Below are 27,205 nucleotides of genomic sequence, written 5' to 3' on the forward strand. Positions count from 1 at the left end.
CGATAATGGTTTTTTGGAGCGTTGTTTACGTCTTCCACCTCTACATTTTTGTGTCTTGGTATCACAGTAAAATTGAACTCAACACTGCATGTAAAACTATTGTATACAATAGAATGTGTAAAATTAGTCTCCAGTTTTGTTGTTGTTTTCTTTCTTCGTTTGGGTAAAATTCACTCATTGTCGACTGGGACATTCATCAAAAACATTGTTCTGTACTTGTTGACTAAAATTCTAAAGGACTCCAAAAAATTAAAATATCGTAAAAAATCTTATTATTTCACAAAAACCAGTCGTGGTAAATCCGTAAAAATTATATATGAATATGCAGTAAAAACTCACAAATAACTTGATATTAAAATATTCAGAAAAAAATTTGTATTGACGACGCAGAATGAGAAAACACAGAGCACATAAAACAGCACGTCGCCTGTGAGGCAATAATAATACATCACATATCGCCATTCATACACACTTGTTCAGATCTGTATCAGATATTATTCATACTTTAACTATTTGTTACAAATATTGTGTAAATAAAAAGAAAATTAAATCAACTTCTTTGATTGGAAAGTATTCAATCAGAAATTCAATTGCTTATAAAGAATAAACATTAAAATGATTATTTCCCTTTATCAATGTATGAAATATAAATTTGATCCCTTAAAACAATTCTTGATCTGAGAAATAAGTACACTCTGGTTTCCTCCAACTCCTCGGGTTATGCAAAAAGGTTTGAGGAAACTGTGCCTTGCCAAAAACGACTTGATGGAAAAGAGAGAGAGAGAGGGGGGTGGGGGGGGGGGCAGTGTAACCGCTGCATGATATCTGCTTCGTACCCGAAATATACCTACCTAGTTTGAATATTCACCTTGTTATGAGGCCCAAAGCAAGCCATCTCTCCCTAGTTCACTTTGCGGTGATTGAATATTCACCACGTTATGAGGCCCAAAGCAAGCCATCTCTCCCTAGTTCACTTTGCAGGATGAGCTGCCGCTGACACCTGGGTTATCCCAGTCTGTCTTTGAAATAGACCCTAAGACAAATCTCCGCTTGAGGATGAAAAAAAGGGAATTCTATTATTAATTTACTTGATTGCCTACGTTGAGGGAGATAACTATATCCATGACATGTTACAAGGGGTTGGTGTGGATGGGGGAAGGGGGGGGGGGGGAGTATGCCATCCGAGATTTTGCTGGACACCCTGATTCATTATTATCATCATCGTATCAATGGTGACCAATCAATCCTTGTCAAACCTAAGCCATTGCGTAAAATAGGTGAACAGTCTTTTCAATTTTCGGCCCCCCATTTTTGGAACTCTCTCCCGTCACACGTGAGATGCTCGGATTCGTTGACAACGTTCAAATCTCGCTTAAAGTTTTATCTTTTTACGTCATAATGTTGCAATATTATTTTCATATTTTGTTGTTGTTAAATTGAATTCGTATCACGTTTCCTTCACACTTGTCTCACTGTAATATGTTTTGTTTTATATCACTGTAAAGCGCTTAGAGCCTGTGACAACGGGGTAAAGCGCTATATAAATGCCATTTATTATTATATCATATCTGGGCACTGTTCCTGGAGAGGGAAAGGGGGCACACATCGTCTCAGTCAAATGGGCGTTCCTTATTTTATTTTTGAAATGCTGTAAGCTATGCTTTGATCTTTTGTAAATAAAATGACTCAATTTTTTAAATGTTTACAATTTACAATAATAGTGTGTTGATTCTCTTTCCCGTGCAAAAAAAAAACAATCATAACAAAGTGGCGTATCCTATATCTGCTTTCCAACATACTTTCTGTCTTTGTCTTGGAATGAGATTACTTGGTTTTGTTCTGGTCCTGCAGACCGAAGGGCTAGAGCTCAGGTGGTCGCTGGTTCGGATAAGTAAGTAAGTAAGTTCTGGTCCTGGCTGAGAGGGAAACAGTCAAATGTATATTTAGTTTTGGGAGATGATATTTTTTTCCTTGTAAATCATCTCTCTGTTATGCACTGTATTATGTTTTCTTTATATTATATATGATTTGTAAAACATTTGAGTGTATTCCTCTTAATGGGGATGTTCTGCTCTTCTGCTGATGTCTGGATGAGACTTAACACCTTTAGTGATCTCAAGCTATGTACTTTGATAGTGTGCTCTTGGAATCTATATCTGTTTCCTATTTGAACAAATTCCCTTTTGTCTTACCTTTTCTTGGATGCGTTATTTGTAATTGTAGAACTTTTTACTATCCCATTTTCTTCCTTTTTACTGGCGCTGATATGACCTTAATGTGTTGCAAGAGTCGAAAAACCCTTTAAAAACAACCCCAAACAATCAGTGGCGTAGCTTAGCAAATAATTTTGATTTTTTTTCAATTAGTCTAATAGTAATAGTAAAAGTAATAGATAGTACATATTCATATAGTATTTCACAGTATTGAAAACAGCTGCACAACGCTTTACAATTTATCTCTTCCCTGGTAGACTAGATCCATATATTTTATTGGACAGCACGAGCAGCCCATTAGGTGCATATACTTATACATTTTTCTGTGGGTGGGGTTCCTGACCTCCCATAGTGGGCAGGGAGGTACTTACAGTATCTTCTATCTCCCTGGGTGGGGTTCCTGACCTCCCATAGTGGGCTGGGTGTAGGCACTTACTGTGTCTTCTACCCCCCTGTACCTGTTTTCCAATTGCTTTCTGTCGTTGTTTGTTTGTTTTGTTTTTATGGGTTTTACGGCGCTTGCAACACATTTAGGTTATATCAGCGCCAGTAAAAAGGAAGAAAATGGGATAGTAAAAAGTTCTAGAATTACAATTAAAGCACCCAAGAAAAAGTAAGACAAAGGGGAACTGAGAACAAAAAGGGATCAGATGTAGATTCCAAGAGCATACCACCAATGTACTTAGTTTGAAATCACCTACAAGTCTCATCCAGACACAAGCACAAAATCCAACAAGAGGAATACACTCAAATGCTTACATTATACATTCAAAATAAAAATAATAATACATAACAGAGAGATGATTTACAAGGAAAAAAATATCATCTCCCAAAACAATAACTATGCATTTGACTGTTTCCCTCCCAGCTAGGACTCCGGCCAGAGCCAGGACAAAACCAAGTAATCTCATTCCAAGACACAAAGACAGAGCATGTTGGAAAACAGATATAAGGGGATAGAAGACACAGTATGTACCTCCCTGCCCGCTATGGGAGGTCAGGTTCCCCACCCAGCTTTCTGTCTTTGTCTTGGAATGAGATTACTAAGTTTTGTCATGACCCTGACCAGAGTCCTTGGCTGGGAGGGAAACAGTTGAATGTATAGTTATAGTTTTGGGAGATGATATTTACTTGTAAAACATCTCTTTGTTGTGTACCTACTGTTATTATTATTATTATTATTATTATTGTTGTTATTTTTTCTTTTTAGCATATGATTTGTAAACATTTGAGTGTATCCCACTTTGTAGGATCATGTGCTGGTGTCTGGGTGAGACTTTAAGTAGGTATCTCAAACTAAGTACACTGATCGTGTGCACTTGGAATCTATATCTGTCCTCTATTTGAACCAGTTCCCGTTTGTCTTAGTCTTTCGTAGGTGCTTTAATTGTAAGTCTAGAACTTTTTACTATCCCATTTTCCCCCTTTTAACTAGCGCTGATATGACGTTAATGTGTTGTTAGAGGAATACTCATACTCAAATGCTTATTGTTTTTGTTTTTGTTTTTAAGGGTTTTACGGCGCTTGCAACACATTTAGGTTATATCAGCGCCAGTAAAAAGGAAGAAAATGGGATAGTAAAAAGTTCTCGAATTACAATTAAAGCACCCAAGAGAAAGTAAGACAAAGGGGAATGGGAACAAATAGGGATCAGATGTAGATTCCAAGAGCATACCACCAATGTACTTAGTTTGAGATCACCTATGTCTCATCCGGACACAAGCACAAAATCCAACAAAGAGGAATACACTCAAATGCTTACATTATACATTAAAAATAACCAATATAATAATACATAACAGAGAGATGATTTACAAGGAAAAAAATATCATCTCCCAAAACAATAACTATGCATTTGACTGTTTCCCTCTCAGCCAGGACTCCGACGAGGGCCCGGAAAAAAACAAGTAATCTCATTCCAAGACAAAGACAGAAAGCTTGTTGGATAAGATATAAGGGAGCGTTCACATATTACGTCATCAAAAATTTGCCCTTTTTAGACCCCCCCCCCCCTCCCCCAAGTCATCACTTGTCATCATTGACCTGACCCCCCCCCCCCCCCCAACAGATGATGACGTCATCTAATTTAATAAAAACTAAAAGATAACTTTAATTTCACAATATTTATTATTCGTTTTTCAAACCATAAACATTGATTATCAACGTTTGATAAAACACATTCAGACATTTTATTAATTTCAGAAACTGTTGATAATTTATGTTTTACGATACAATGGGGACATAAAATTTAAATTTGCAAAGATAAAATCTAACAAACATTATTTAAATTAGGCTACTTGGTGCAGGTGCTATTTAAAAAAATTCAGAAAGTGTAATTTAAAATAGTATAGGAGGCAAATTATTTTATAGCATATTAGTCTTTTAGTGGAATGAATTTCTGTTTCAATTTCCAAACATAAAATTAATTGATTCAAAATGTTTCTGCCTTGGACCTCTGGCAATGTACTATAAATAGTATCATCAATTTCATCTTCATCGTCATCATTTTCTCCCATTTGCTGTTCTTCATGTATGCCGCATTTTCGTGAATGGTCTTTCATTGCTGTGATCGAGGAGTGATACAATGAACATTTAGGACAAGTTCGCCTTTTGAGAAGTGATACCCCTTTCCCATTTTGTTTCTTGAGAGATGGGCAATACTCATCATAGCAATTTATCTTTAGCTGTTTTGAAAGGAACAAACTTTGAAATAGGCTTAATTTGCCTATGTTTTGATGACATCATCTTGGGTCTGACCCCCCCCCCCCCCCCTCCCCCATGTCAACACATGTCAACATTTGGTAGACCCCCCCTCCCCCCCTAGCTGATGACGTAATATGTGAACGCTCCCTAAGGGGATAGAAGACACAGTATGTACCTCCCTGCCCGCTATGGGAGGTCAGGATCCCCACCCAGCTCAAATGCTTACATTACACATTCAAAGACAGGAAGAAAGTTGGAAAACAGATACAGGGGGATAGAAGACACAGTTAGTACCTCCCTGCCCACAATGGGAGGTCGTGAAGAAGAAACAATTTGAAGAAAAAAAACTAAAATACAAAAATATAACCAAATAAAACAAGACAAAATAGAAGCAGACCCTGTCATCAAACTCATATATTTGGTTTTAATAGTATAAAAAAGGACCTGCTGCAGATTTTTAAAACAAACAAAAAATAATAAATAAGTAAAACTTGCAAAAAGTCATGAAAATATTGTTATAACCAGATGCAGCAGATATAATAAATTCTCAAATAATATTAAAAATAAAACTGGTGACTGGGTGTTACACTAACATGACAAAAGTCATGGTTGACAATGTGGAGGAATGTAATATTTAAAGAGGTATACATTACAAATGATATATCTTTACAAATCCATTTTCTGTCAACTGGTGACTGGGTAACTCACTCAATCCTAGAGATTTTTGCTGCTTTTCAAAATTGGAAAAAAAGTATTAAAACTGAGCATGTACATAGACAGTTTTATTCAACTATCATTCACATATAAACATTAAGAACATTAGCTTTGATACTACGTCTATAATTAGTCTCAGAAAAACGTAATAAATAGGCATGGAGTAAAAGTAACTCGGGTAAACTACGGCGGTGTTCAGGTTGAGTGATGTTTTTTCTTTTTTGTTTTTAAGGGTTTTACGGCGCTTGCAACACATTTAGGTTATATCAGCACCAGTAAAAAGGAAGAAAATGGGATAGTAAAATGTTATAGAATTACAATTAAAGCACCCAAGAGAAAGGAAGACAAAGGGGAACTGGGAACAAATAGGGATCAGATGCAGATTCCAAGAGCAAACCATCAATGTACTTAGTTTGAGATCACCTACGAGTCTCATCCGGACACAAGCACAAAATCCAACAAAGAGGATTACACTCAAATGCTTACATTATACATTAAAAATAAACATAATAATACATAACAGAGCGATGATTTACAAGGAAAGAATTATCATCTCCAAAAACAATAACTATGCATTTGACTGTTTCCCTCCCAGCTAGGACTCAGGCCAGGACAAAACCAAGTAATCTCTTTCCAAGACAAAGACAGAAAGCAAGTTGGAAAACAGATATAGGGGATAGAAGAGACAGCAAGCACCTCCCTGCGCACTATGGGAGGTCAGGAACCACACCCAGGGTCCCAACTAAGAGGAACACACTCAAATGTTTACAAATCATGTAATATAATATGTAAACTAAACATAATACATTGGATAACAGAGAGATGATTTACATGGAAAAAAAATATCATCTCCCAGAACTATAACTATACATTCGACTGTTTCCCTCCCAGCCAAGAACTCCGACCAGGGTCAGGACAAAACTAAGTAATCTCATTCCAAGACAATGACAGGAAACAACTGGAAAACGGGTATGGGGGGATAGAAGACACAGCATCTACCTCCCTGCCCACTATGGGAGGTCAGAGGGTTGAGTTAGTAAAACTAACATGGCAACAGTCGTCGTTGACAAGGTGGAGAAATGGAATTTTCAAAGAGGTATACATTACAGTACAAATGAGATATCTTTAAAAAGCCATATTCTGTAAATGGTGACTAGGTGTTACACTAACATGACAAAAATCGTGGTTGACAAGGTGGAGGAATGTAATATTCTAAGAGGTATACACTGTATAATACAGTACAAATGAGATATCTTTAAAAAGCCATATTCTGTAAATGGTGACTAGGTGTTACACTAACATGACAAAAGTTGTGGTTGACAAGGTGGAGGAATGTAATATTCAAAGAGGTATACATTACAAATGATATATCATAACAAATCCATATCCTGTCAACTGCATAACAAATACCAAAGTGATACGGATGACATTTTGAGATTGTACTTGTCAATGACAAATCATGCCAAAATACTTCTCCGCTGTCCGCCTGGATTTTAAACAATCTACACGTTTTTATTATTATTTTTTTGTTAATGTTATTAGCTGAAGTAGGGTTTTGAGTCTGAAATGGTCCGTGTTTGGTATTTTGCTCTTTATCAAAGCTGTTGTACTCATTTTTATTCATAAAAAATATCGAATCAGCAACTTAATACAGAAGAAAAAACAAAACAAAAAAAACTGCTTAAGCCAAATTATCAGCCATTTTTATAATGCTTTTCATGCAGTTCAACATTTTAGAAGTTGCTTGAGCAATAAATATGGAGATTCTTAATGAATGTGACCCATCACATGAAAATGGTACATTGTCGGAGTACACCAGAAATAAAAAAGGGACTGAGTAGCTAAGGCATTGCACTGTGAAGAAGAAGGTACTGGGTTCAAGCCCCACTTCAGGGATTTTCTTTTTTCTTTCTTTGGGTTAGATTAACTCCCATTTTGGTTACTTCTATGGACAACATGGGTGATTCTGTTGACATCAGACATCTCATTTGATGGATTATCTATATGCTAGGCAACGGTATCTATATGCTAGGCAACGGTATCTATACGCTAGGCAATGGTATCTATATGCTAGGCAACGGTATCTATATGCTAGGCAACGGTATCTATATGCTAGGCAATGGTATCTATATGCTAGGCAACGGTATCTATATGCTAGGCAACGGTATCTATATGCTAGGCAACGGTATCTATATGCTAGGCAACGGTATCTATATGCTAGGCAACTGTATCTATATGCTAGGCAACGGTATCTATATGCTAGGCAATGGTATCTATATGCTAGGCAATGGTATCTATATGCTAGGCAACAGTATCTATATGCTAGGCAATGGTATCTATATGCTAGGCAATGGTATCTATATGCTAGGCAATGGTATCTATATGCTAGGCAACGGTATCTATATGCTAGGCAATGGTATTTATATGCTAGGCAATGGTATCTATATGCTAGGCAAAGGTATCTATATGCTAGGCAATGGTATCTATATGCTAGGCAACGATATCTATATGCTAGGCAATGGTATCTATATGCTAGGCAACGGTATCTATATGCTAGGCAATGGTATCTATATCCTAGGCAATGGTATCTATATGCTAGGCAATGGTATCTATATGCTAGGCAACGGTATCTATATGCTAGGCAACGGTATCTATATGCTAGGCAATGGTATCTATATGCTAGGCAATGGTATCTATATGCTAGACAACGGTATCTATATGCTAGGCAATGGTATCTATATGCTAGGCAATGGTATCTATATCCTAGACAATGGTATCTATATGCTAGGCAATGGTATCTATATGCTAGGCAATGGTATCTATATGCTAGACAACGGTATCTATATGCTAGACAACGGTATCTATATGCTAGGCAATGGTATCTATATCCTAGACAATGGTATCTACATCGCCCTAGGCAATGGTATCTATATGCTAGACAACGGTATCTATATGCTAGGCAATGGTATCTATATGCTAGGCAATGGTATCTATATCCTAGACAATGGTATCTATATGCTAGGCAATGGTATCTATATGCTAGGCAATGGTATCTATATGCTAGACAACGGTATCTATATGCTAGACAACGGTATCTATATGCTAGGCAATGGTATCTATATCCTAGACAATGGTATCTACATCGCCCTAGGCAATGGTATCTATATGCTAGGCAATGGTATCTATATGCTAGACAACGGTATCTATATGCTAGGCAATGGTATCTATATCCTAGACAATGGTATCTACATCGCCCTAGGCAATGGTATCTATACCAATGATGCTGTGGTGGAAGGCATCATTTATAAAAAGTAAAAATAAAAATAAATTTTATTTGTTCTCCTCATTAAAACTTAAACTTTTCCCCCAATCTTCTATTATTGACAATAAATTGAATCAACCCGACAATTACAAAAATACTAAGGAAAGAGTGAAAATGGAGAGGCTTCGTATGGGATCAAATCAGACATAGACGTTTCGGGTACAAACCCTTTGTCAGCACAACAATACACAAATGAATGTGGAAAACAAATAAAATAAAATGCAAAATAACTTGTATCGTGTGTATTCAATGGTGGTTTCACTTTTTTGTATATATTTTCACGATCACAGGCTTCAGGCAGCCCCTACCATTTTCTACAATTACAATAAAACCATTTTGATGCGGTGAGACAAGAATGATTAAGGGATTTTTTTTTTTGGTTCAAATGTTTCTAGTTTAACCAGATTCTACAATGGATAAGAGTGCCAGCTAAACCCAATTTCAAATGATATTTTCAACTTTTACTTTTATACACAAAGGGTGTTTATATCTCTTCATTATCAGTCATTGTTCAATCTTCAATCTTCATTTTGCAAAAGGCCCCACAGGCCCATCACTGAAAATGTTCTATTACAGTCCAATCAAAATAGGGAAACAGTCACAGATTACTTTGATGAGCAATATATATGCATTCAAAACTGTTTTGAAAGTTTCCAAGTATTCAACGTTCAGTATGTCCAGTGGAAGGACATTCCAGTCATTTATTGTTTGTTCGTCTTTTTCTTTTTTGGCAAAATGGGAGAATGAGTTGTAAATTTTTTTAAAAATTGAGCTTTTATATAGCGCAATTTCCACTAAACGTGCTCAAAGCGCTTTACAAGAGGTACTTGGCCAACAACAGCAACACAACATGTAGGACATGATATAACGCCTGTTAGGCAATATAACAATTTTTTTCGGAGAGAGACAACACTGTAAATGGCCAGGTACTCATTTTACACCCGAGTACAGTGAGAGAATGTGAGTAAAGAGTCTTTTTCCAAGGACTCAACTATGCGACGAGCGAGGCTCGAACCCAGGATCTTCCGATCCCAAACCGAGTGTCATACCACAAGACCACATAGCCGCACAAGTTTTGTTCCTCTTCATTTAGACTGACGAGAATTATTTCTTTTTTAACGTTTAAAAGCAAGTTTACCAAATGTTAAGATTTGAAACCCTGATGAAAATAACCCACAAATATATTGTATATTGTAATATAGTAAAATATCATAGAAATATAACACAAAAAATATGTCATGTAATATCATATAAGTAAAGTAGATATGGTCATATCATATAAGAATAAATGGTAAATGATTATATTGGTCAACCAAGATAAAATCTTGTTTTCTATAGTGTAGAAGGAATATCGGAGCATTGAAATCATTTGTAAACTGTAGCATAACACGGGTTTTAAACAATATTCATTATGGTCAGACATTTATATAAATCTTCTTAGAATCAGAAAGAGATTCAATGTTTAAGGTGAAATATAAATAGAGTAGAATTACTTTAAACCGAAATTTTGGGGACCTTCTAAACCATTTCGGTTTAAAGACATTTTGGTTTAAAGCAAGTTCCCGTTTTGCAATGTTTTTCAAGTGTAGTAACTATTTAAGAAATTTGCTCATTTAATCGTATCATGGGTTTCCCTTTAAAAGTAGTTGTTGAATAAATGCCGTCTTCGTAACCATTACACTTTTATTATTATTTTATTTTATTATTTTATTTTTTTTTGTGTTTTAAAAATATTTTTGAGGGTTTTCGTTTTCAATTCAAAATTGTTGAAAGAGTTGAGTTCGGGATGCCGTGTTTTTTACATATATCTCCGTCTTGATCAACTTTTTTTTCATCGACTTCACATAGTATTTTGATTTTAAACTCCAATGTGTAAGCACAGTGCTTTCTTTTAGTAAAATGTAAAGCTAAAATAAGATCGAAAGTTCTTGTGTGATAATTGATAATGAATGATAGCAGCTACTCAGAGGTGAAGTGAAATGGAAATGAAAAGGCGTGTCAACGCTAAGTTGTTTACTACACATCTCTCTTTTGTTGAAAAGCTATTAGGTTCAAAGGCCTAATTACATAGAACCCCCCCCCCCCCCTTCCTCTCACACACACATTCAATCAAAGTGGAAAAGTTGTCTACCACCCCCCTCCTTATTGTCGTGTTGAAAATCCAGTCAGTTCCAAAGCATCAACACACGAGCGAGAACATCTCGCTTGCGTGATTCTACACCCCAACTTCCCCTCTTTCCTCATTTTTCGCCTGCCAGTCACCCGTTGTCTTCCTTTTCCAGTCTGCGATCGTGGTGCTGGCCAAACCCAAGTGCAGTGATTGAAGTGTTTGCCTACCCCCCACCCCTCACCCTCATCTTATACTTACGCTCTTTGTTTTAATATCACCGGGCATTATTATGTGGGGCCACCTTCCCGAATTTTAAAAGAAAAATAGAGAGAGAAAAGGGGAAGGTGCTCTCAAGTTGTTTCGGTTTAAAGAAAGTCCTTCTTAGAAGTATTTCGGTTCATCGTAAGAATTAGGACAAAGATAATGAAGAAACTAGTACAATTTATTAAATTCTTTGCGGTTTAAGGTATTTTTCGGTTTAGCTTCTTTCGGTTTAAAGTAATTTTACTGTATCTGAAATAGTACCTTACAAAGCGAGAAAGAAAAATACATGAAAAAGAAATACCGAAAAAACGGTCTGCCTTGATTGTGGAAGGGACGGTTTTGATCTTGTATTCTTATTTCTTGCTTTAAGTAAAGATTTTGGTTCACTTTAATGTATTTTATAATAATATATTACTTTATATTATCATATCAATGTGTTTTTTAACATGTCAGTTCTATATTTGTGTATAATACATGATGTGTTGATGTAAAGTGCCAGTGAGCAATTTTGATTGGAACTAGTCATTATATAAATTCATTATCATATACATTACAGTATTATTTCTATCTTACACTTACACCAAAGCCACCAGTGGCAGGCCCCCTAATTTTGTCACGTTGATATAAGGTGAAAACAACTTAAAGTTAGTTGGCGGCGTTTGTATTGTGTGTGTTGAACCCGTGACCTCAAGAAGTCTGGGAGAGAAGGCTCTAATAAGACCAGGGTTAGAAGCGACCCTTTTGGGGGTTGTGGACAGCTCATACGATGGAGTTGTGGTCTCCCCAGCCGGACGGAGTTATCATGCCGGTGGGGTCGCGGGTTCAAGCCCCCATTGCCGCCACGAAATTTTTATTCTCTGTCGTCTACTGGCACTTTCTTACTCACTTCATTTCTTGTTGTTATCAACATAAGTGCCTGCCCCACTCACTTTTCTGAATTAAATATACACAAATATAGAACTCACATGTGAAAAACCACATTGATATGATAATAAAATAATATATTATGATAAAATACATTAAAATAAATATCTGGAAAGGTTACGTGTTGCTGTATCATTTGGATCTCTTGTAAAGTACTTTGAGTACATTTGGTAAATATTGCTCTCTATATTTTTTTATAAAGTAAAATTTAAAAAAACAAATAAAAAGAAACAAACAAATCCTGCTGAAATTGAAATGTGAATCGATATCAACATATGACAGAAATCACTAGATAGTTGAGACTTCAGTAACAGTGTTTTGTACCCTGGTGTCATTGAAATGCGAATCAATAACATATGACAGAAATCACTAGATAGTTGAGACTTCAGTAACAGTGTTTTGTACCCTGGTGTCATTGAAATGCGAATCAATAACATATGACAGAAATCACTAGATAGTTGAGACTTCAGTAACAGTGTTTTGTACCCTGGTGTCATTGAAATGCGAATCAACAACATATGACAGAAATCACTAGATAGTTGAGACTTCAGTAACAGTGTTTTGTACCCTGGTGTCATTGAAATGTGAATTGATATCAACATATGACAGAAATCACTAGATAGTTGAGACTTCAGTAACAGTGTTTTGTACCCTGGTGTCATTGAAATGCGAATCAATAACATATGACAGAAATCACTAGATAGTTGAGACTTCAGTAACAGTGTTTTGTACCCTGGTGTCATTGAAATGCGAATCAATAACATATGACAGAAATCACTAGATAGTTGAGACTTCAGTAACAGTGTTTTGTACCCTGGTGTCATTGAAATGTGAATCGATATCAACATATGACAGAAATCACTAGATAGTTGAGACTTCAGTAACAGTGTTTTGTACCCTGGTGTCATTGAAATGTGAATTGATATCAACATATGACAGAAATCACTAGATAGTTGAGACTTCAGTAACAGTGTTTTGTACCCTGGTGTCATTGAAATGTGAATGGATATCAACATATGACAGAAATCACTAGATAGTTGAGACTTCAGTAACAGTGTTTTGTACCCTGGTGTCATTGAAATGTGAATCAATAACATATGACAGAAATCACTAGATAGTTGAGACTTCAGTAACAGTGTTTTGTACCCTGGTGTCATTGAAATGCGAATCAATAACATATGACAGAAATCACTAGATAGTTGAGACTTCAGTAACTGTGTTTTGTACCCTGGTGTCATTGAAATGTGAATCAATAACATATGACAGAAATCACTAGATAGTTGAGACTGAAGTAACAGTGTTTTGTACCCTGGTGTCATTGAAATGTGAATCAATAACATATGACAGAAATCACTAGATAGTTGAGACTGAAGTAACAGTGTTTTGTACCCTGGTGTCATTGAAATGTGAATTGATATCAACATATGACAGAAATCACTAGATAGTTGAGACTTCAGTAACAGTGTTTTGTACCCTGGTGTCATTGAAATGTGAATTGATATCAACATATGACAGAAATCACTAGATAGTTGAGACTTCAGTAACAGTGTTTTGTACCCTGGTGTCATTGAAATGCGAATCAATAACATATGACAGAAATCACTAGATAGTTGAGACTTCAGTAACAGTGTTTTGTACCCTGGTGTCATTGAAATGCGAATCAATAACATATGACAGAAATCACTAGATAGTTGAGACTTCAGTAACAGTGTTTTGTACCCTGGTGTCATTGAAATGCGAATCAATAACATATGACAGAAATCACTAGATAGTTGAGACTTCAGTAACAGTGTTTTGTACCCTGGTGTCATTGAAATGTGAATCAATAACATATGACAGAAATCACTAGATAGTTGAGACTTCAGTAACAGTGTTTTGTACCCTGGTGTCATTGAAATGCGAATCAATAACATATGACAGAAATCACTAGATAGTTGAGACTTCAGTAACAGTGTTTTGTACCCTGGTGTCATTGAAATGCGAATCAATAACATATGACAGAAATCACTAGATAGTTGAGACTTCAGTAACAGTGTTTTGTACCCTGGTGTCATTGAAATGCGAATCAATAACATATGACAGAAATCACTAGATAGTTGAGACTTCAGTAACAGTGTTTTGTACCCTGGTGTCATTGAAATGCGAATCAATAACATATGACAGAAATCACTAGATAGTTGAGACTTCAGTAACAGTGTTTTGTACCCTGGTGTCATTGAAATGCGAATCAATAACATATGACAGAAATCACTAGATAGTTGAGATTCAGTAACAGTGTTTTGTACCCTGGTGTCATTGAAATGCGAATCAATAACATATGACAGAAATCACTAGATAGTTGAGACTTCAGTAACAGTGTTTTGTACCCTGGTGTCATTGAAATGCGAATCAATAACATATGACAGAAATCACTAGATAGTTGAGACTTCAGTAACAGTGTTTTGTACCCTGGTGTCATTGAAATGCGAATCAATAACATATGACAGAAATCACTAGATAGTTGAGACTTCAGTAACAGTGTTTTGTACCCTGGTGTCATTGAAATGCGAATCAATAACATATGACAGAAATCACTAGATAGTTGAGACTTCAGTAACAGTGTTTTGTACCCTGGTGTAATTGAAATGCGAATAACACTGACACTTAATGATTTTGATCAAAAAAAGCATACTGGTAAAAAATAAATGCATTATCACAGAAAAAACATAATATAAATGACTAGTATCATAGGATTATAGTCTCTATATGGAATAATCTAAAGTTTGAGACAAAAAATTATAATTCAATTAATAATTTTAAGAATGCCATTGATAAAGATCTTACAAACATAATATTTGATTTTGACGGCTAATGTAACATGACATTGGATATTATTGTATTTTGTATATGAACTATTTGAAACTCTCGAATGTAAAAGCCGGACATGCCAGAGGAATGTAAATAGAGTAAATTATACTACGAGTATTGAATATGACACTTATTTATGTCTTAGATATTTCATTCTCAATAATATCAATTAATTGAATACAATTAATATAATTGATAAATTGTATCTGTGCATAAAAGTTATCCCATAGCCTCACAAATAACAGTGACTCTTAACCCTCTCCTTACCACCTATAGGAAAATCGTCACATTCATTACGATGTCACCAACAATTTTCTCACTCTGATTTCTCTTGTACATCACAAAATGTAAAGAAATGCTTTGATTACAGCTATAAATACTAAACACAACACGAGCTCATTGGTATTTTTTTGTTTGAGTAAGAAAAGTCTATTTTTGTGCTGGGTGGGTGTGAATTTTCGGGGGAAATTCTAAAAATAGCTGGTAAGGAGAGAGTTAATGATAAAAACAAAAGCTTAGTGGTAAAAAAAAATTTTTTTGAGCTTTAAAAAGTGCAATATCCACTAAATGTGCTCAAATCGCTTTACAAGGGGTCTCTGGTCAACAGCAACATTTAATATGTAGGACGGGACATGACGCCTGTTAGGCGATATTACAATTTTTCGGACAAAGACAACGCTGTTAACGACCAGGTACTCATTTTACACCTGAGCACGGTGACAGAATGTGAGTAAAGAGCCTTTTCCAAGGACTCAACTATGCGCCGAGCGCGAGGCTCGATCCCACGAACTCCCGATCCGAAAGCGAGTGTCGTGCCACTAAACCACATAGCCGCACGTAAAAGATAAATGGAGTATCACAGAACAAACAAAGCATAAATGACTGGTCTCAGAGGATAGTCATTCAGATGCATTGGGCATTGGGCATTGGGCCTTCTGCCTTGATAAAAGTCCTCACATGTATGTGTGGCTATGTATGTGGGCTAGTGGTAGAACACTCGCTTTCGGATCGGAAGGTCCTGGATTCGAGCCTTGCTCCCTCGACGCACAGTTGAGTCCTTGGAAAAGGCTCTATACTCACATTCTCTCACCAGACTCGGGTGTAGCATGAGTACCTGGCCGTTAACAACGTTGCCTCTGCCCTAAAAAATATTATAATATCGCCTAACAGGCAGCGTCATGTCTTGTCCTAAATGTTTAATGTTGCCGTCTTTACCCCTTGTAAAGCACTTTGAGTACGTTTACTGGATATTGCGCTATATAAAAGCTCAATTTTTCAATTTTTTTTTTTTACTGTAGCCCATCTACCATCATGTGATGAATTCCATTGCTTTACTTCCACTATGCATTCTTCTCCCATTTCTCAAACTGAAAAGAGATGCCGTTATCTGTGTACACTTCACTGGTGCTGAAATTGTAGAAAGTGATGAATTCTAATTATTCATTAATATAATTATATTGAATATATAGTAATTGAGATTTTATATAGAGCAATATCCACTAAATGTACTCAAAGTGCTTTACAAGGTGTCCCTGGCCAACATTTAACATTTAGGATGGTACATGACGCCTGTAAGGCGATATTACATTTTCTTTTTTCGGACAGAGGCAACGCTGTTAATGACCAGGTACTCATTTTACACCTGAGTACGGTGAGAGAATGTGAATAAAGAGCCTTCTCCAATGACTCAACTATGCGCCGAGCAAGGCTCAAACCCTGGACCTTCAGATCCGAAAGCGAGTGTCATATCACTAGACCACATTGCCGCATTCATAGAAACATATCTGAGAGAACATTGTTATCAAATTTTATTATTAGTAAAGACAGCAGTGTACACTGTTTACATTTTTTTCCCCTTTCTGCATGATAAGACCTTCTCTAGATTGCCATAAGAAGGGCAGTCGGTGAGTATGAGAACAGGTCTCCGGTGAGCACAAGAATAACTCCCTGGTGAGCATAAGAACAGCACTCAAGTAAGCATAAGAACAGCATCCTAGTGAGCATAAGAACAGCATCCTAGTAAGCATAAGAACAGCATCCTAATCCTAGTAAGCATAAGAACAGCATCCTAGTAAGCATAAGAACAGCACTCAAGTAAGCAGAATAACAGCATCCTAGTAAGCATAAGAACAGCATCCTAGTAAACATAAGAATAGCATCCTAGTAAGCATAAGAACAGCACTCAAGTAAGCATAAGAACAGCATCCTAATCATAGTAAGCATAAGAACAGCATCCTAGTAAGCATAAGAACAGCACTCAAGTAAGCATAAGAACAGCATCCTAGTAAGCATAAGAACAGCACTCAAGTAAGCATAAGAACAGCACTCAAGTAAGCATAAGAACAGCACTCAAGTAAGCATAAGAACAGCATCCTAGTTAGCATAAGAACAGCATCCTAGTAAGCATAAGAACAGCATCCTAGTCAGCATAAGAACAACATCCCCTAAGCTATGGAGATGTAAGCTACTCATTACGACAAGGAGTCAAATGTGTGATGAGCTGACCCCACGGTTTTTTGCAAAAAAAATATTTCAAAATTTTGCAAAGAAAATGATGAATTTTGCAAAAATTTTACAGCGTTTCTTAATATGTTGTATCACACCTAACAACTAACTATATGCAACTCGTGTAATAAAATATCCCCGCGGGTTACGCAATTTCAAACTCAAAATTATGGGATAGAAATTGCAAATTTTGCCAGAAATAATGCTGATTTGGAAATAGTCACAAAGTTGGGAAAACAAAATTACAATAAAAATCTCCATCACTGCGGGGAACGTAAATTTCGCAAAAATAAAACAAAAAGAATCGAAGAATTTGTCCAAAATTTGCAAAACGTGCAGATTTTGCAGTTGCAATGTAAATCAGAAAATTTTCCCTAATTTTGGGGCTGCAAGCTGAGCAAGAAACTGCGAGGCCAGGATGAGAGCCTGGTATCTTCCAATTATGTAGTTAAATCAACTTCAAGTTACCTCACAGTTACGACTTTGTCATTTTGACTTGCTGCCATTCCGTTTTTATTAATTTTTCAGTTTCAAATTTCAATATTTTAATATTACAATTAAACAACTTGTAACAAATGAAGAGCAGTTTTCTAAAACTCCCTAACTCCGTTTTTCCCATTTTGAGATATTGAGGATTATTTCCACTACAATTTCTCATTCCGTCTATTATTTTATCATGGTTAAACTTCAAATTCATACAAATTTAAGTAAATTCTTGTGCCAATTGATGCTTTTTAAAATAAAGTTTACATTTCAATTAATCTCAAGGATGGAAAATCTCAAAAAGTAGAAAAATCAATTGACAAGTTTTGGAAAATCAGCCTTCAATTCATTTCTGGAATATTAGAGAATTACTTAAGGGAACTTTATACAATCACTTACATTAAGCAAGTAATTACAGATTTACAGATCATTCACAGATTATGAAATTTTATTGTTGACGAAACATCCATGCCCTTGTTTAGCAAGGATAGGTCAAATTTTTAACTTGCAAATATGATAAAAGAAAGACTTTGATTAAAAGCTTTTGTGGTACAAAGCATCTCATTTTTTAAATCATCAAAATCGGTCCATAAATAAAAAAGTTATGAACAGTTGAAATTTAGAATCGGGGGCGCTTACATTGACATAAGCTTAATAGTAAATAATAGTGAAGCAGACGGTGTAAAAAAAGCTATGCTTTTCATGGAATTTAGCTCCAGAAAGGACAAATTTAAAGATAAAGGAATGAAAATCCACATCTTAAGGTAAAAATATGCGAGGAAACCGTTGGACATGTCAGATTGGCCCTTTAACGCAGTACAAGGGAGATAATTACATAATATTACATAATTTTTTAACATAGATTAGTCGTACTGGGTTGTATAGACACTGTTTCATTGTCCTGGGTGCAAATTAAAAACTATATTTATGTAAATTCACAGTATAAGTTGTTAATATGTTATTTAACTATAATATGTGACGTCAAAAAGACTGTTATTGAAAGCAAGGGAGATAATTCGACTCGACATAATAAGATTATATCATATCCGACATTAATTCTAGTCTCGACCCAAACCAAGAGAAAAAGTAGGAAAACAAACATACACTAAAAAACAAACGCAAGTAAACTGCAAGGTGCGGTATTAACTGCCCGGCTAATTCCAAGGGAGATAATTACCCAACGCTAGATAGTAAAAAATATTTAAAAAAAAAAAAAAAAAAAGAGAACAAACTTTTTTTTCGAGCAAATCAATGAAATGATGAATACAGTGAACATATTTCGAAAAAGATATGATGATGACGGGGTTATTTGGCCCAACACAGTGGGAATAATCTAATACACTGTTGAGAAACTCGTCACTTCGATAATACATCATTGCAATGTTTCAAAAAATATTTTCATTCACATAAAATGTGAACTTTACCTCTGACTCATATGTTATTCAGAAAATTGGATTAAATGTTTCCTACCTGAAGGGATGTACTCGGATGACATGGAATGAGGGTGAAGAGAATTAAAAATAATCCGCCTTAAATTTAATGAAGGTATTCTTGATGGCATCATAACTGTTGACAATACTCCATGTCCTACAATTTTTTGTGTCCAGCTTGAAATTGGAGTAAAAAATAAAATTACGATGCAGGGTGCCTATCTTTTCCATCTGGCCACTTCAAATCCCTTTTGTTTGAACACCAGTGACCAAAGTTATTGTCAAACATATCATCAGAATCTACTATGCCCTCCACAAGACCTGAAAGAAAATAAAATAAATGAAACAAATTAGAAAAAGCAAACATTTTAGTAATCTTGAAAATTAGAAATCAAGTAACAGCCAAAATGATATGTTCTGCGATTTTTACTCAGATTTAAGTTAAATATAACTCTCTAAATATTATTTTCATAAAATACAAAATAAATGTTTGTAGTACCTATACAAATAATCTACTTAAAATGACAAAAATGCAATGAGAGTTGAACGACAAGGAAACGCAACACTTTCAAAGTCACCAAGTGTTTTGAAAATGTATGCAATATAACATTAATACAAGACTAAATAATATATTAAAAATACATAAATATGTTTACGTTCTTGTTTATATTATTATATTTCCATATACATATTTACATTTTGGAATAATGCTCCCTCGAAGAAGGCTGCATATCATTGAACTAAAAAAAAAAGATTGATTCGTAAGTATGCTTACCTGGATACCAGCCATCTGGATAAGCAACAGCAACCCAATCACCAACGGTAACATCTATATCTGGCATTCCTGCAACATCCTCGTCACTGTCGTCGTCTTCCTCTTCCATCATCTGCTCTGTCCTTTGCCTTGGAGGTCTTTGATCAGGCTTAATTTTGTCGAGGGATTTCTTTAATTCTTCTTTAAACTGTGTCTGGTGTTGTTTGCGGAGCTCGGGGGCAAGTTTTCTGGCTTCTTTGAACAGTGAAGTCTTCTGCTCTGATTTCATTGAGCCCACCCATTTCGATAATTTTTCCCTGCTACGCTTTAAGAGGTGGACCGTAGTGTGGTGATGCATGGTTGCAGAGGGACGCCGATGTTGACTGGAGTCAAGATCTCCAAAATTTCTCTCGCAGACCAAATTTGTAGCTGGCGCAAAGGACGTAGCTTCAATATCTTCAGATGTTAAAGGTTGTGTGATGTATGTGTCGAGTTGTCTGTTCATAAGTGTAAGGAATGAATGGATGAGGGTGCTGAGTACTGTTTCGAGTTGTGCATCTATTTCTTGGACTGACGGGATAATGTTGTAAAGTTGTGATTGCGACATGTAGCGTTGTAATGGTGGAATTGATGTGTCTGTAACTATAGATTGTGGTGTCTGTGTCAAGTGTTGGAGATCAGAGTGCAGTTGCTTGATGATTGGTTGTATTTGGAGGTATGATAATTTTGATGTAACAAGGGTCCAAAAGGGGTCTGTGACTTTGATGTACATAATAGCAAGTGTCTTGATGATGACCATGAGATTTTCATCTTCCAGATCTTTTTGGAGTGCTTGCAGCTTTTTGTTTGGATTTGTTATGTTCTGTAGAATGTGTAAGAAATGTTGATGGTGATAAATAGTAGCTGCACTGGTATGGAATAAGGCGTTGAATCTATTGTCCTTATAATTTTTAATGAGGGACTGAATATTGTTTTCAAGACAATAAGCATTCCAGATGTCACGAACACCCAGATGATCTCCAACGGGGGCAAAAGCATTGCTGACAGAAACGCACAGACGAGGAGCAGCTTCAAACATTCTGTAGGTCTTGAATCTTGGATGACAATCCCGGCCCATCCGTCCATTTTCTGCGAGTTCGTTCTGGACACCCTTTAACACTTTTACACTTTTGTTGTGGAAGCCAAGCAAGACATGGGCCATGCAGAAAAAGTGTTTGAGCTTCGGAGCAGGAACTGAATTATTTCTAGTGATATTATCGCGCCATTGAGCAAAAATGGCATTACTTTTTTTTTCATTGGCAGCTCTATCGCTCATCGTATAATGGAGCTTAGAGAGGGAATCCTTGTCCTCCGCCTCAACTTCTTCCAATTTTTTAATGCTGTCAGTAGCAATTGCTTGGCCTGTCTCAGAAGCCACTGTTGAAAAACCTAGAGACAAAGTCTCCCCATTATCAAGACAGATAGCAGTATCCAGGATCTTGACTTTTCTTCTTGTGGTTCCGTCTTTATGCAGACCCCAGGATGAACTCTCCTTCATTCGTTGGCCAATATATTGCTTAGCAATGGCATGCCCTTCATCAGCAATTTTCTGACAGGTCGACTTGCTGGGGAGGTCATCATCACAAAATTGTACTCCAAAAACATGACTAGATACAGCCTTTATAACATCCCTGACTTTTCCTGTGGCCACCTCCAACCCAACCAATTCTAAGACACATGACCTCATTTCTGGTGTAAATGTGCCTTGTCCATTCCTTGTTGTGACTGTTAATTGCTCCTTTTTAACTTCTTCCAACTGGACTTCTAGAGCCTCCCTTTCCAGTGTTAAATTATTTATAACCTTCTTCAGGCCCGGACAAAGCTTGCAGCTTAAATTTTGAAGACGCCTAAACTTTTGTATGGTGGACTTGTAATGTGACACAATCTTTTGTTTATTGTGACATTTGGCCTTAAGGTCTCCAAGTGTTTCCTCCAAGTCTTTAACTTTTGAGGTGAGGGAGGCATTTTGGGTCTGAAGAGAGGCAAGTTGAGATTTCATGTCATCCCGTTCCAAACGGGCCATCTTGTGGCGGGCATCCCTTCTATCTACATTTGACGGTCCGTAGTGACCCATCTCCTTCCTTTTCTCCGACATCTCATCTCTCAGATTCAAAACAGTCCCTTCCAGAGAGGCGATATGTTTCTTCTTTTTATTGATCTCAAACGTCAGCGTGTTTGAATGCATTAATACATCTCTTTCACTTGGTAAGGCTGGCTCAGTCTGAGGTGGAGGCGGCTGCAGTTCTGAATTGATAAGAGGAGTCCATTTATCTAACTTGAACTCCTCTCTCTCCAACTGGACTATGTCATCTTGTCGCTTCCTTCGCCTTAAGTGCTCCCTTTTTTGACACAAGGCACTGACACAATCTAAGAAGACTTCACCGTTTGTACTGAGTCCAAAGGGAGAAAGCCAAGAGAGAAGAAGATTTGGTTCACTGCAATTGGACAGTTTTAGAAGCCTGTGTAATTCAATGATGACACCATTTGAAACAAAATCAATTTGAACTGAAGAGGGAACTCCTAGATTGGTCTTGTTCAAACCAATAGCTGAACAGTGTGGACCAATAAGGTTGGAATCAGCTGACTTTCTGGATTTGGGTGGCATGGTTTAAGTTTAAGTATAGCTGGAAAGGGGGGGGGGGAAGGGAAGATAGAGAGAGAGAGAGAAACATTAAAAGCAATAAAATACGAAATGTGTAAGTCAACAAAGAATATCTTATATGGGGAGATTTAATTTAAAATAACTGGAATAGGGATTGATCATTTTTGATCTTTCATAAGCAGAATCTAATCTAAAACAAAACAATTAATTTCAATGTTTGACCGGTTTCTCCCGTGGCCTTGACACAGTGAAAATAATAGTGCCTGCCTAAGAATTTAATTTTCAAATAATTGAAAGTCAACGGTTTCTCAAGTGCACACCACTGTGATATAGTTTTATAAATCGCTGGCACTGGTCACTGTGGTGCAATTATTTATTTTTTTAAATCCTGAGACTGAGATCGTAGAAGTAAAAAGTTCGTGATGAAATGAGGAGAGAGATATTGGCAATCTGCCTTCTTGAATGCATCCGTTGACTTATGAAAGATTGAGAAAGGACAATCTAGGCTCAAACTGATTCAATTATAAGCAAATTTAAGATATATAACAGTTTTTGGACAAACATCATAAAATAAATAAATACAAATCAAAAACACGCACAAATTAATGGAGATGATACTACTACCCGCACATTCGTTCTCGCGAAGTACGAATAACAGCAATAACAATGAGAAAGAATAATTACATTCGATTACCTTGACGTCAAGAAATTAAATCGACTCAATATTTCAACAACTGTGTTTAGAATGCACAATTTTTTTTGAACTTCGTAAAACAATTAGACCAAAAAAGTTATCAAGAAAGGCAAGAAAATGTGACGGAGCGCTTTCAAGGTCCAAATACTATTAATAGAACTTTTAAGGTTCTGGACCAATGAGAAGCTCGATAACCGTCAACACAAAAGACGTCATTACACTCGATAAATGGACTCAGATTACACTTCGTAGTGAGCGCAGTCGGCCAGCGATTTTCAGAAAACATCAACACTCGTTTTAAAATTAAGGGGTCTAAAAATTAATAAATACTTATAAAAATTACATAGGAATAAACACTTACCGTTCTTCTATCGGGTTCAGGTAATCCTCAAGGCTCCTCAAGTGCGTGCTTCGAGTAAAACTTCTTCAACTTTACAAATTGACCGCGCAGCTCACATACGGGTTATCCGAAAAATAAAAACACCGGGACAAAGGGCAAACTCTCTTCTGATTGGTCGCCAAATTTGAAAACAATGCGATGTCAAATAAATGAGCTGCAGCGGTTTAATTAAGTGCGGAGTTACAAAACCTCAACCACGGCCTTCGAACTTTATCGGTCGCGATCCGAAACGAACCATACTGTGTTCACAAAACGATAATTAAAAGAAATAAAAATAAAACACAGACATGTTATATACCATAAAAAAGAAAAATTAATTTAGCAACTAGACATGTCATTTATTATGAAATTGATGCATATGAGTCAGAGATATTGAGATTTTAATCCAATGAACCACATCGCGTTCGGCCATCCCCGCTTTGTCAATACATTAGCAGCGATCGTTTCTCCTTGCTACCTTGTTACCAGCCGCATGGATTATTGTAACTCTGTTGTACGGCCTACCAGAAACATCACTGAACAGACTACGATTGATGCAAAACAAAACTGCTTGTAAAGTTACAAGGACAAAGCCTTGGGACCATATTATAACACCGGCCCTTAAATCACAACACTGTCTTCCAATAGAGTAAAAATAATATACAAAATCACATGTTTTGCTTACAATTGCCTTCACCATCATCATCATCATCTAGTCAGCTGATCCTGCGTAGGACGTTGCTTCCCGAACTTTCTTGCGAAACAGATTACGGTTTTCCGCCAGTCTACTTGCTTGAGTTGTTGTCATTCCCAGCCATTCACATATATCTTGTTCCCAGCTTCTTGTTGGTCTACCTCTTCCTCTCTTGCCGTCTACACTTGTCTGCAGAATGTGCTTTTCTAATGATTCGTGGTGAATCGTATGGCCAAAATAGTTCAGTTTCAATTTCTTTACAGTTTGAAGAAGAATTGGTGAGTTTATTCCGATCCTTCTCAGGACTTCTTTGTTTGTTTGTTTTTCAGTCCATGATATTCTGAGTATTTTTCTGTAGAATGCCATTTCAAAAGCTGTGATCTTTGTGCTCTCTGCTTTGCTGATAGTCCACGCTTCGCATCCATATGTTGCAGTTGGGAAAACAACACTTTTGAGGATTTTGATTTTTGTTTGAATGCACTGCCCTTTCCAGATATTATTCATCTTTTCTAGCTTTGATCTTGCCATTGCTAGTCTCCTCCTGATCTCTGAGGTCGATTTCCCGTTGTACTCAATCTTGGCTCCAAGATACTCAAAATTCTTTACTCTTTCTATTTCTTCTCCATAGATTTTTATGATGGAATCTGTTTTGCACTTGTCAGTATTCATGATTTTGGTCTTCTTTATATTCAGCTTAAGGCCTTTGGTCTCGCTGTGTTCCTTTACAGATGTTATTAGATTCTCTAGTCCCCCCCGGTGTTGTATTTTCGCATCCATACGTATGGAATTCTTTACCACCCGAAACCCGACAATGTGAAAGTCTACCAGTCTTCAAACGGCATTTGAAAACCATTCATTCTGCTTAATGTGATTCCATGTGAAATTCGAACAAGATGTGTGTGACTGTTGTGGTGATTTCGTAGTCGAATGACTGAACTTGTGGGATACTAAAAACTATTGTAAAGCACTTCTGAGCACTATTTGTAGATGCTGGCGCTATATCAAATAATAATAATAATAATAATAATAATAATAATAATAGGTATTCCAAACCCATGCCTAGTGTGAGTGGAAAATGGCTGCCGTAACGCAGAATCGGATATCGAGTGCCATTTTCCCTTTCTACGTTCCCCCTTATTTTTAAAATGAAACAAAAAATTATGTGCACCAATGAAATAGTTTTGTTTTCTTTTTCAATTGTGACATTAAATGTCAACAAAAACGGGTTCTTTTAAATAGTACTCGTGTGCTTTAAAAGTACTATCAACCCGGCTTGGACCGTGAAGACGATCTCTTATTTTTAAACTTCGCCTTATTTAAAAAAGGATAACTTGGCAGTGAATTAACATATTTTCTCGTGGTTTTCGACAATCTGGACAACGGAGATTTCCTGTCATGCGAGTTCAACAGCATTTTTTCTTTGAGTGGTAGAAGGCGGTTTAAATCTCAAGTAAAGACCAAAATGTAAAAAATATCAGGTCATTTCAAATTTAAAGGTCTTTGCTGTTTCATCAAACAATCGGGGATGCATTTTTACGTCTAAATACATCAACTTTGTATGGAGTTTTAATTCCACGAGTGAGGCAGAGCTACTTTTATGAAGACACTATCCGCAGTTTTCCACTCATTTTGAACGAGGTTGGATAATGGCCGACTGAGAGCAATCGTCGATTCGACGGCGAATGACGGGTTGCGATGGACAGAGATGTCTCAACAAAACGAAACCAGTAAGTAGCTAATGATACATTTAAATATTATTATCATGTTTTAAAAACATTTCTTCCACTGTTTTTGTCTGAAAGTGTGGTGTTTGTGTGTCCGTTTTTCGGTGACGGTAAAGCGAAGTGAGCTAACAATCAAGTAGACTGTGGTTTTCACGGTCATCTAATTAATTTGGAAGCATAATGACATCCATTTCACCTATTTTTAACAAATATGTATATTTCGGAGTGTAGGTATAAGAAATTTTGATCGTGATTTTAAGCTGTTAATCGAATAATGCAATTACTAGTTGGGGGGGGGGGGGGGGGGGGGGGCTGAGATGGCGATTTTTAGCAACGAAATGTCGATGGCACTCGCTATAAATGACAGGCGCTGATTGGTTGATTCATTGGTTATAAGGTCAAAGGTCTTCCTTGACGGCAACGTAAACATTGGCATTATGAGAAGTTGATTTCTTATTTTCTGAATGCTTCGGAGGATTTAAGCAAGGTTTGTTTAGTACAAGTGCAAATATCTTTTAGTCTTATCTACCGTTCTCTCAATGACTCAATAATTAGTTTTGCACTTTCATATAATATCTGGGACGAGAGTGCAATTGCAGTTCCGTTTTCTTTCTACTCGAGCAGCAGGTATCAAGTTTGGATCTTTAAACTTTCACAAATTAGCATAGACCTATTGCTGCTGTGTAATGTATGTAGCAGATGCTTTCAGCATATTTTTTATTGTGGTGAAGTGAAGCACTGGAGAAATGCTCATACTATTATGACTGCTCATATATTGTACATTGTTTCATTTCCCTTTGGCAT

General features: G+C 36.5%; 3 protein-coding genes across 6 annotated transcripts in view; 1 reads left to right on the plus strand and 2 right to left on the minus strand.

Moving 5' to 3' along the window:
* Positions 1–14,707: 14,707 nt before the first annotated feature.
* LOC144959078 (dihydrofolate reductase-like) overlaps positions 14,708–27,205 on the minus strand; it is a 27,175-nt gene continuing 14,677 nt past the window's right edge. The window contains exon 7 of the mRNA XM_078891452.1: positions 14,708–16,504. Within this exon, the coding sequence (XP_078747578.1) occupies positions 16,438–16,504 (67 nt within the window). The 3' untranslated portion in view covers positions 14,708–16,437. The remainder of the gene's footprint in view (positions 16,505–27,205) is intronic.
* Positions 16,545–25,455, minus strand: LOC144959077 (uncharacterized). Its single transcript, XM_078891451.1, has 3 exons — positions 23,966–25,455; positions 20,291–22,932; positions 16,545–19,836 (listed from the first exon to the last, which is right to left on the minus strand). The coding sequence occupies exons 2-3, from the start codon at positions 22,911–22,913 to the stop codon at positions 19,718–19,720; spliced, it is 2,742 nt and encodes a 913-aa protein (XP_078747577.1). The 5' UTR covers positions 22,914–22,932; positions 23,966–25,455; the 3' UTR covers positions 16,545–19,717.
* LOC144959079 (uncharacterized) overlaps positions 26,075–27,205 on the plus strand; it is a 3,133-nt gene continuing 2,002 nt past the window's right edge. For 2 of the 4 annotated variants that reach the window (XM_078891454.1, XM_078891456.1), the window contains exon 1: positions 27,011–27,205. This exon is cut by the window's right edge. The gene's annotated coding sequence lies outside the window, so the exon portion shown is untranslated. Of the gene's footprint in view, positions 26,405–26,792; positions 26,889–27,010 lie in introns of those variants that run through there. The other 2 variants (XM_078891453.1, XM_078891455.1) reach the window with 2 other exon arrangements.

This window comes from Berghia stephanieae, chromosome 13, assembly GCF_034508935.2.
Source record: "Berghia stephanieae isolate SIO BIC M18660-M18661 chromosome 13, UCSD_Bste_1.3, whole genome shotgun sequence".
Taxonomy (NCBI): Eukaryota; Metazoa; Mollusca; class Gastropoda; order Nudibranchia; family Aeolidiidae; genus Berghia; species Berghia stephanieae.